Raw genomic sequence first — 11,262 nt, 5'->3', positions numbered from 1 at the left:
TCTGAACTGACCCAATTTCCGAGCAGTCCGGATTTTTGGACTTGCACCGTAGTTGGGAGTGTGGGACCCTTTCAAGAGCAGACGGGAGGGGGATTGAGGCTCCCCAGTATCTGACACATTTCTCTCTCTCTCTGCTTTCAATGTCCTGGAAGAGGGGGAACTTCAGGCGATTAGACCCGGTCTAGCCAGTGGAATGGTAAGGAGGGTGCAGGAGGGGGGATCCACCCCGCTCCTCTCCTTGCCAAATGCGCACGCCCCTTGCCTTCCCACCTTTTTGACTTCCCCAGCGCGAGGATGCTGCCCGTGTCGGCATCGGCGCACTCTCCGCCATCACTTCCAGGACACTGCATAGTCAAAGGGCGAGCCAACGCCGGCATGGGCGTGCCACTCACGCCGGAGAAGTTAAAAAGGAACGGGGAAATGGAAGGGGGCGTGCGTGTGGCAGGGGGGGTCATGGAAGAGAGCGGGGAGGGGCCTCCCTCACCCTTCCTACACCACTGGGTCTAGTTTCTTTGTTTGGTGTTTATTTAAGTCAGCCCGAAAGCTCGTCTCGATGAGCACAAATAACACGGGGATGGAAGGCCCACGTGCTGGCCCGTCAGGATTGGCTCCTGGAGGGGTGCAGGGCGGGAGGTTTGGGGAGGCGCAGCGTGATTGGCCCGATTTGTCTCCTGCCGTGAGGTGCAGTGGGGATAGGTCGCGGCAGGGGAGGAAGGGCGGGAATTTAAGCAAGCAACGGCTGCTTCGGGGCTCGGTGGCGGCTTCCCCACCCTCCCTCCTTCCCTCATAGTTCTGGAATTGGGAGCCCTGAGCTCGCAGTGGCGGGTATCGAGCTACCAATTGGGCTCATCGTGAAATGAGTGGATGGTAAGCAGCTGTTCGAATGGGGGTCCCCAGGCAGGCTGGGGACCCGTTCGAAGGGGGCAGGGAGGTCCCTGCCACCCCCAGACCCTTGCCGGGCAAAAAGCTGCTTGGGTATCCTTCGGATAGCTCAATTGTTGTTTTAATTAAGTGTTTAATTTGTTCAATAAATAGAGCTGCAACTCGGTTTTACCAAAAGTAGAGTCTTGTAGTGTTTTGTTAATTGTTGTAGGTTGGTTCACGTTTCAAGTTTTATTAAGGTTTGTTGCACACGCAATGTCAAGTACTTCAATGCGTAGAACATTTTAAAAATAGGGGACAAAACCGAACTGTTTTATACAATTAAATACAAAATATATACGTACTAATGAATAAAGGTGAGGGGGATGAACTACAATCTTTAAAGAAAGAGAAGAAACATTTAGGGACAAATACATATGGGGGGAAGGGGGGTTAGGAATTAAGGGACAACTGGGCCTTTCCAGGTCCAGGTGTCAATCGTGTGGTCGAGTTTTATCCGTCTGTTTATGGTTACCATTACTCGCCCCGCCGAGTTTTGTAATAACATGGAAAGAGTTTACTAATAACATCGGCAGAAAAGAATAACAACCCCTTGACGGGAGCGAGAAGAATGGAAGTCAGGGTCAGGGGGAGAGATGGGGACGGCAGGAGCAAGAGAGGGCTGGGTAAGACCGGTGCGGGGTAGAAGCCCTCAGGCAGGATCCGTCTCCAGCCGAACGTCTCCCGTACAATGTGTTATGACATAACAGTAATGCTAACTTACGACAAAGAAATAAAGTTGCAAGATGGAAAAAAAATAAATAAATAAATCATCAAAGGGAGACAGGACATTGCAATTCCCTTTTTTTTTTTTTTTTAAAGTGGAGCGACTAGTTTTGCTGGTTTCAGACTTTCCTGGCTGGGCTGCTGACAGAGGAATCCCAAGACCTGGTCGGTTGGCTCTTTAAAAGAGACTCCTCCCTTGGTGACACTGCCCCCCTCCCCCCCCGCCTCCTCCTTAATAATCTGTCTCTGGTCCCTTCTGTGTACAAGCCGGTTCCTCAGCTGCCCTCGCACACTTCCTGGGTGCAGGTGCTTGGCCTTGGCCCTCTCTCTGCCGGGAAGTGTCTCATTTCTGACCGGCGGGATCACGAGCTCTGGAAAGAGCCAGAGGACTCTTCTGGCCGTCACTCCAGTGCTCAGCGGCTCGGCTCGAGTGTGTTGGAGCCTCTTGGTCTCTCCGTCGAGTCCTCCTCATTCAGATCGATTCTCTTGCTCGTCAGAGAGCGGAGGGCTCGTCCTTCTTTTCACCCTGGGGGGCGAGATGTTGAACTTTGACCCCAGGACTGGGGCTGTTGTTTTCGGAGGCCCCGTGGCCCTCAACGTGGGAGGTAAGGTGTACAGCACCACCCTGGAGACGCTGACCAAGTACCCTGATTCCATGCTGGGGGCCATGTTTAACGGGCCCTGTCCCCCTGCCCGGGCTGACGGCGGGGGCCGATTCTTCATCGACCGCGATGGCAAGACCTTCCGCTACATCCTGAACTTCCTACGCCTGGGTCGGCTGGACTTGCCAGAGGGCTACCGGGAGCTGTCGCTGCTGAGGCGGGAAGCCGACTTCTATCAGATCCGGCCTCTGCTGGAGGAGATCCAGAAGCACGAGGAGGAGATGAGGGACCTCCGGGAGCGCAACGCCATCCTGCACGCAGACGTGGACCGCCAGTGCCGGCTTTTGCACTTCACCTTGAAGAAAGGCCCTCAGAGCTACGACCTCTCCACGTGCCACATCCAGGTCTACACAGCCAACCTCTTCTGCACTGACGCGGGCTTCCTGCAGCTCCTGAGGGCCCGCCTGACCTGCACCGCGCCCAGCAACGACAATGGTGAGCAGGATGTCGGCATTTGGAAAGACGAGGTCAAGGACCACCACATGCGACTGGAGTGGGCCCCACGGCCCCCAGACCTGCCCCTGGCAGAGTACCGCAAGCACAGGTTCCAACAGCTCCAAGTGGAGCCTGAGGGGCAGGAGCTGGTCAGTGCCGGAGATTTCCTGGAGGAAGTCTTGAAGACAGCCCTGAGGCAGGGCTTCCGGATTGAGTCCATTTTCCCGGACCCCGAGGACATCCTGAACTCCAGATCACTGAGGTTTGTCCGGCACTGAACCCCGTTAGGAGCAAGGCCCAGGGGACGGTGCCACTCCCCCTCCGCACCTGAAAAGCGTGTCCTAGGATACAGGAAGCAAATATTTGTGTGCACGGGTGCCTTCATCTCGCCCAGGTCACTTCCAGCTGACTCCCTGTATCTCGGACTGAACCAGCACTGACCCCCCCTGAGATAAGGACTCCGTCCGGTTTTAACTGCGCTGTCGTGGAAGACATTGCATCCATGCGGTATGTCACCTCGTCCCTGGAAACGCTCCCGTGAAACCTCGGTGGCAAGCTGCAGATGTTATTAAGAAAACAATAGGGGAGAGTGCCTCGCAGGTATGCATACCACAGACTGACTGCATTCTCTACGCTCCCTTGTGTTCATATTCACGCATGTTCACCTGCTTTCCAAACTACCTCAGACACACCGCTGCCCCTTCTGTGCAGATATAGTGCCCTTCCATTGCTGCGCACTATAGAGGAAGATTTTCATGGAGTCACTGGGCTTCCTAGTTCACAAAGCCAAAATAGGAGGGAGAGCGGGAATGTTTTCATCCCTAAGGAAGTCCTGCCTGCTGCACTCGTTATCCCCCCCCCCCTTGGACTGGTAGCAAAAGACAAAGGAAAAATGAATTTAACTCTTGAATGCCTCCAAAAGCAGCTTCATTTCTGTTTCCCATGCATCCCTTTTCTAGAAGTTTGGGAATTCATTCCCGGCACATGGTGAGATGATCTCTGCCAGTCCGTTATTTTTTTTTTTTCACTTCCAAATCCTGCTGCCAGGATGGTGGAAAAGAAGCTGGACAGGAAACCGCGTTGTTTCTCTCTGTTTTGGTCCCAGGTTCATGTTACTCTACTCTTGCTAGCCAACGGGTAATCAGTTCTGGACAGCGATTAAATTCTTAAAGACAGGCTCTGTCCAGTGATTCCTCACTGGAATTCCATCTCCCCGCCCCTCCCCTTCTGCCATATTTTTGAGATATATAGCCTGTTTCCCCACCCCCCTGTTGGGGGAGATGGGCTTTTGGGGGTATGGATAGGAGGAGTAGAGTTATCATGCTTGTTGGGACTTGTATATCAAATTCCTTAAGAAACAGGAACTACAAGGCCCATCATGCACTGGGAGTAAATCCAGGGCTGGCTCAGCCTTCCCTACCGACATGGAGTTTTCTGGTAACTGTGGAAGGGGAGATGGGAGGGTTGTGTATCTAGGACTTGTGATCCCAGATCTACGAGCGAGGGCTAGCCTGTGGGCTTTTGTTTATTTCAAATCTGGTGCTGCTCAGGGCCCAGGAAGCCTTTGTTTTCAGAGCTTCTACTTGGAGTGTTGCCCAGGCAACTCCTGGAGGAAGGTTCCAGCAAACAATGGAGGCTTTCCCAGCTGCCCCAGAGAGCTGAGAAGAGAGGTGTCTGGTAAAAGGGGGCACGATACGGGGAAAAAAAAAGAGATAGCCTTGGAGAAAGAACAAAAGATAGGGGCATAACAGACCGGAGGGAAAGTGAGATGAGGAAGAGAAGGGAAGAAAGAAAATTGGAAATGGGGGTAGAAAACAGGGAAGGAAAGACAGAGAGAAAGGAGGTGGAAAAGGAAGAGGGAAGGGGGAGAAAAAAAAAGGAGGGAGGGAACTGGATAAAGTTGTATAGAGAAGCGGAGGAAGATGCAAGTGGAAAATGAAACGGAAGTAGGAAGCAAACTGGTGAAAGGAGGGTAAGTTAGTGAAGGAGGGAATTGGCATGGGAGAAGAGAGGCAGGAAGGGGCGTAAGGAGAAAGATGAAAGAGAAATGAGAGAGGAAAGATAGAGGGGGCAAGCAGGAAAGGTACCCCAAAATCCAGGATGATTCCAAGTAGCTTGCTCAGCAGCCATAGGAGTGGGTGTTCACCCCACACCCTGCAGGTAGCCTTGGCTTGCTGGAATTTCACCCACTGGGATAAGTTATTTCAGGTCCCAGAATCCTGGAGCAGGTCAGACAACAACCTGCAGGTCATCTTGAGGCAGACTGACCCCCCTTCCATGCCCCTCTGGACTTTTAACATCCTGACCTCTTGGCATCTAAAAGATCCCAGACATGAGTGGATGACTCCTGTCCTCATTAATCGCAGAAACACATCCTGTGTAATTAGCAAACATTTATATGTATTAATTGGCAGATGCCCCATTCCATCACACAATGGGTGGGACGAGAGCTATTTTGGGGAAGATTACTCATGGTATATAGCTATAGGAAGGACAGGTATGCTGTAGCCAGGATTGCTCAGCCAAGATGATGCTACAAGTCCAAACACATAATCGATACTTGGTCAACACCCCTTTCTTCACGGCGTGAAGTCATCTGCTAAGCCTCCCTGCCCCAGGGCATGATGGGAGAGCCAAGAATTACTGGGGATCATCATCTCGTGATGTCACTCACAGCTCTGGTTTCGCCTGGTCTGCCCTATGAATTAGCTTGTGTTGGGGAGGGGGGGAGGAGGGAAGATGTTATTTAATTACTTATTTATTCATGAATAATTATTATTTTTTATCTTGTATGTCTTTGTAAGTGTGGTTATTTATTCTTCTCTCTTCTCTGCTCAGCTGTTTAATTTGTGACTTTAAAAGGAGGACAGCCATGTTGATGAGGGTGTCTTGAAATGAAGACATCGCACGCATGCATATTGCCAGTGCTTGTGGTTCATGACATCACTAGCAATAAGGACCAGACTCCATGTGGTGATGTCATATGTTTAGGGTTGTCAACAAGATTCATCTCATGAAGGACAGGCTGTACCAGGTCTCTCCTCCATTCATTGCATGCCAGGTCTTGTTTTTCTTAGAGACAAGTCCAGAGGTATAACATAAGTAAATACAGGCCTGGACTCACCAGTCCAGAGTACCTGGAGTTGCTTCACCAACCCGAAAGCTAGCAACTAGGCCAGGGGTGTCATATGTTGGTCCTCGAGGGCCGCAATCCAGTCGGGTTTTCAGGATTTCCCCAATGAATATGCATGAGATCTATTTGCATGCACTGCTTTCATTGTATGCTAATAGATCTCATGCATATTCATTGAGGAAATCCTGAAAACCCGACTGGATTGCGGCCCTCGAGGACCGACATTCGACACCCCTGAACTAGGCTTTTCACTTCACTCAGTTCAATTTTGTACAAAAATGCCAAGTCCTGGATTTCTGATCACCCCAGACTGGTGCATTATAGGTAGGGGGTTACCATATGGCTCCAGAAAAAGGAGGACGGATTAAGACATCCGGGTTTTACTTCCATTGCTTTCAATGGAAGTAAAGTCCAGATGGCTCTATCTGTCCTCCTTATTTCCATTGCTTTCAGTGGAAGTAAAACCCAGATGTCTCAATCCAGCCTCCTTTTTCTGGAGCCATATGGTAACCCTAGGACCTGCAGCACTGATTTCAAATATGCTGGATCAGATACTAGAAATCCCATACTAGCATGGGAGGTAAGTTAAAAACCAAAACTGGCCAAAAAGCCTCCAGCCTGGAACTGGATAACATGGCATCTCTGCCAGTGGCCACGTTTTAATTTCCCGATCCAGCCCTGCTTTTGCCCCATTGCATACAGGGGGTTGTAGTTCCAATTTACTTAAGAACACTAGGAACTACATCTCCCTGCATGCAATGGGGCAAAATCCAGACTGGCTCTGGCTGTTCAGCTTGACCAGTATAAGGTGGCCACCCTACCCATGATACCGTATTTCCCTCTAAATAAGACAGTGGCAGAGGGAAGGCCTCGGCGGGGAAGGCCGCAAAGCAGCCCGTTCAGAGCGCTGCCGCCACTGCTGTTTTTGGAGGCCTCGGAGGGGAAATATGTCAGTTTCATGGTGGGAGGGCTGGCGGGGTTCTGCTGCACAGGGGGATGGGAGGGAGGGATAGAAAGATGCTGCACATGGGGGGGGGGAGGGGAGAAAGCACTGCCGCCGGCTAATTGGGCAGCTCTACTGTCAGGGATGAAGTCGGGGAGTGTCGGGGACATTTGGGAGGGGCTTCGGAGGTCAATCTTAACAAGGGCTTTTTTTGAGGGTAGGGCTTGTATTAGGAGCACCTTCTAAAAATCATGCTAGGGCTTATTTTGGGGGAAACACGGTACACATTCCATAATAAAAGGCTCCTGGGATCGACCAGGAAGACTGGAGCACAGCGCTTCAGGTAGTTCAAAGTGATTTATTGAAGCAAAAATGTTTATTATATTTGTTTGAGGAGCAATGTCGCATTTTAAAAGCTGCCAGCTTGCCATTCGATAGAAGGATGACTGGCTCTCACCCTGGCAAGATCAAGGTAATAGATGCCTCACATGGCCATGTTAAACCAACAGAACAACTGGTCAGAAGAAAATCTTCCAGGACACTGTCACCCACGAAGAAACTTCCTCCTGCCCTCAAGAGTTTACAGACTTCTGGACAACAGATTTGAATCTGGGGAATTAAGGAAAACGAACGCAATGTGTTTTGGCTTCTGTACGAATTGTAGCACTATGCAAATAACACTGTTAGTTCCTGTCTTCCCGTATCGCTGAAAGAGGCTAAAATTGTTGTGTTCTCAAAGAATGTGATTCTACGTCGAGTGCCCTGGATGGCACGACGCTGTCACTCTGTAAAAGTTTTACAAATAATCGCTCATGCCGTAGCCCCGGTTTCTTCTTTTGAAATGGGTCCTACTTTCGTCTTGAACAAAATCGCCCTAATAATACCGTCTCGGTAAGGGCTGCTAGCGTGTAACTAGGCAGAGGACTGGGCTGTGACACCTGCCGATTCAGGTTCCGATTCCACCTCTCCCCACAAATCTCACTGTACAACCTTGCGCCGGGGTGCATTTCATTGTGATGTCCGCGGGCCCCAGGCTCTGTTTGTGCCTCTGCTGCCAATAACCACCGAGTAACGTAACGCTGAGAGCACAGCGCTGGGCCGCTTGTAGATTCGGGTTCTAATCCCGCCCCTGTCCCCACTCGATGAAACCGCTTGACTTTCTTGCATTCAAACACAGGCCAATGGAATGTGGATTACAGGTTGACATACATAATGCATAGACAAACGATACAATTTTCAATTTTACATTACAGCTGGAATCTCTTAGGTTAATATACATGTAAAGTTGAGTTTAGAATACCATTTGGTCATTCTTAGCTGTTTTTTAAGTTTGCATACATAGCCCTGTAGCATGGCTTTTAGTACCAGCCAAGGCGGTCACAGCTCCGACGCGCTTAGAATTCCTGTGAGCGTCAGAGCTGTGACCGCCACGGCCAGCGCTAAAAACCATACCACGGTTTTGTGACAAGAGGGAAGAGCTTGTATACTGTTTGTATACAGTATATAGTGTGACTTCTAGTGCTGTCGAATCCTGTGGGTGCCCCGATGCAAAGCCTTATCACAGGGGTTCTCAACCCAGCCCTTGGAACACACCCAGCCAGCCAGGTTTTCGGGCTATCCATAATAAATATGCATGAGATAGGTACGGTATGCACTGCCTCCAGTCTGACCCATGCATATTCGTTTCAGGATATCCGGAAAACATAACGGGCTGGGTAGGTCCTGAGGACTGGGTTGAGAAACCCTGAAGTGGGCACAGCACACGGCAAACAATACCAAAGCAATGAAGCTCATTAGCTAGTCTGCACTGGAAAAGTGCACAGAAGACTTAAAGGCTGGGGACAAGGCCGGGACTTTAAAGCTGAGTTGGAGAAGGCGTAGATCAGGGAACTCAAAGTCCCTCCTTGAGGGCCGCAATCCAGTCGGGTTTTCAGGATTTCTCCAATGAATATGCATGAGATCTATGTGCATGCACTGCTTTCAATGCATATTCATTGGAGAAATCCTGAAAACCCGAATGGATTCCGGCCCTCGAGGACCGGAGTTGCCCACCCCTGGACTAGCCATAGCACAGGGATCTCAAAGTTCCTCCTTGAGTGATGCAATCCAGTTGGGTTTTCAGGATTTCCCCAATGAATATGCATGAGATCTATGTGCATGCACTGCTTTCAATGCATATTCATTGGGGAAATTCTGAAAACCCGACAAGATTGCGGCCCTCAAGGAGGGACTTTGAGATCCCTGGCGTAGATCAAGGTTGTCCAACGCTGGTCCTTCAGGGCTGCAATCCAGTTGGGTTTTCAGGATTTCCCCAATGAATTTGCATGACATCTATGTGCATGCACTGCTTCCGTTGTATGCAAATAGATCTCATGCGTATTCGTTGGGGAAATCCTGAAAACCCGACCTGTTGAGGGCTTAGGTTGGACACCCCTGGCGTATATTACAAGTTAATTCATTCTGCAGCAGCACCTGTGAGGAATTAATGCCTGTTCGTTCTCCTGAAAGCATACGGAAACCTGCCAACTTTTCTCGTGGTCTCCATGAAGAACCATAAGACAGAACGGCGAGGTGATGGTTTTGTACTAAGGTCACTATAACTACACACAGGTCTGAGAAGGGAAATATTGTATCGGCAGCACCCGTCTGTGGAAACTTCCGGGCAATAATGCTCGCACTAGAGACGTTATGAATGGAGTTAACAGTCTGGTAGATGCACGGAGGTAGGCCAATATGTTCTCTTATGGTTTCCGCGGCTGGTGTCATCAGTAGCGTAGCGAGGGTGAGTGGCCCTCTGGGGCGGTAGCGCCCCTCTTCCACCCTCTTCTCTGCTCCTCCGCTCCTTCTCGATCCCCCCCCCTTCCCTTCCCTCATAAACTAACTTGAATAGGATGGAGAACAAACTCATATCAAGTTGATTTTCTTACCAGACCTCAAACACTCAAGGCACGACTTGTTAATTTTTCGTACCCTTACAGGGGTGATGCGCTCATCATCGGTCTTGGTAAAGTAACGTGTACAAATTAATTTTTTATTATTTTTAACAGGCTCAGTAAAGTGTTTGAGGCCTGGTAATGAAATCAACTTGATATGAGTTTGTTCTCCATCGTATTCTAGCTAGTGTATTGAACATCTCCCGAATTTTTCCTTATTCAGTCGACTTGTATATCACGAACTTGCTGCCCGCGTCGGTGTCGGCCCTCTCTAACGTTGCTTCCGGGTCCCGCGTCTAGGAAGTGACATCAGAGGGAGAGCCAACACGACGCGGGGCAGCAGAGTCGTGATGCTGCTCGCTCCGGGAAAATGAAAGAGGTGCGAGGGATGGGAAGGAGTGGAAGTGCGCAGCAAGGGGGGGGGAAGGAGAGGGGGCAGAGAAGAGGATGAGTGCTGGCGCCTGGAGTGGCTGCTCCCTCCCCCCCACTATGCCATTGGGTGGCATGATTGTTGCTGTGCTGTGGTGGCTGAAAAAGCGGTTCTACCTACTCAGATGCAGTGGGACCCAGACAACTGCAACAATCGTACGCCGATATATTTTGATTTACAGTACTCCCCCGATATTCGCAGGGGTTCTATTCCAGGAACCCCCGCGAATCTCAAATACGGTTTTTCATGGGGGAGCCTGCAGAGGGCAGCGGGAGAAGGCAGCAGGAGAGCAGCCGGAGCACCGCGAGTGCAGGAAACCACGAAGTCGGGCCTTATCCAATCAGGAGCAGTGTGTCAAAGCAGCTCCTGATTGGATGAGGCCCGACTTAGTGCAGGAAGAGGCGGTCGGAGCGTACCGCGAGTGATTTCCTGCACTCGCGGCACTCCAGCTGCTTTCTCCTGCCTCTCCCACCTCTCCTGCTTCTCCTGCCTCTTCTTGTCGGCGGTTCGCGGTCGGAAAATACCGCGAATGACCGGGACCGTGAAGCGCCGACCGCAAACGACCGGGGGAACACTTCATTTTTGTAACCCGTCCGAATGGAGCTCAGAGCGAGTTAGAAATCTGCCGACTCAATCTCACATTTATCATCTTGCGTTAATGAGTTTTCAATTTTTTTCAGGGTATTAAATTAACTGGAGTAAGTCATCGTTCTTGCCCTTGACGTCTTCTCTACTAAAGCACCGCCCTTCTGGTTTTGCTTTCAAATGGGAGCCTGATAAGATCAAATACCTGGGGATATGGTATGGTTCTACTATGGAAAGAACATTGTCTGTAAACTCTGAATTTATTGTCAAATATATTTATTGAGTCCAAAAAGAGCAATAATGAGAGAATACAACAAGTCAACAAATCCAGCTCAAAAGTTTTTACAACAAGGAATGAAAGCCCCTTCCCAACCCCCCCCCCCCCAACACCCTCCACCCCTAAGTCCTCCTAAAAAAAAACAACAAAAAAACAAAAAAACCCTGAATACAGAAGAATAACAACTTAACAATTCAACAAGCAACTACGAGCCGTC

At 50.2% G+C, this 11,262-nt stretch overlaps 1 protein-coding gene across 1 annotated transcript; it reads left to right on the top strand.

The window, feature by feature from the left end:
- The first annotated feature begins 1,919 nt into the window (after positions 1-1,919).
- On the top strand, positions 1,920-4,479 carry KCTD11 (potassium channel tetramerization domain containing 11). The gene has a single exon (XM_033925676.1). It carries the CDS (start codon positions 2,186-2,188, stop codon positions 3,020-3,022), a length of 837 nt encoding a protein of 278 aa, XP_033781567.1. The 5' UTR covers positions 1,920-2,185; the 3' UTR covers positions 3,023-4,479.
- The last annotated feature ends 6,783 nt before the right edge of the window (positions 4,480-11,262 follow it).

The sequence above is a fragment of the Geotrypetes seraphini genome, chromosome 16, assembly GCF_902459505.1.
Source record: "Geotrypetes seraphini chromosome 16, aGeoSer1.1, whole genome shotgun sequence".
Classification (NCBI taxonomy): Eukaryota; Metazoa; Chordata; class Amphibia; order Gymnophiona; family Dermophiidae; genus Geotrypetes; species Geotrypetes seraphini.
The sequence above is the reverse complement of the archived record's forward strand: the minus strand, read 5'-3'. Positions and strand labels throughout refer to the sequence as shown.

What these genes read in the sequence shown, in the direction of transcription:
- KCTD11 (XM_033925676.1), top strand. Translation starts at nt 2,186, where the DNA reads ATGTTGAACTTTGACCCCAGGACTGGGGCTGTTGTTTTCGGAGGCCCC.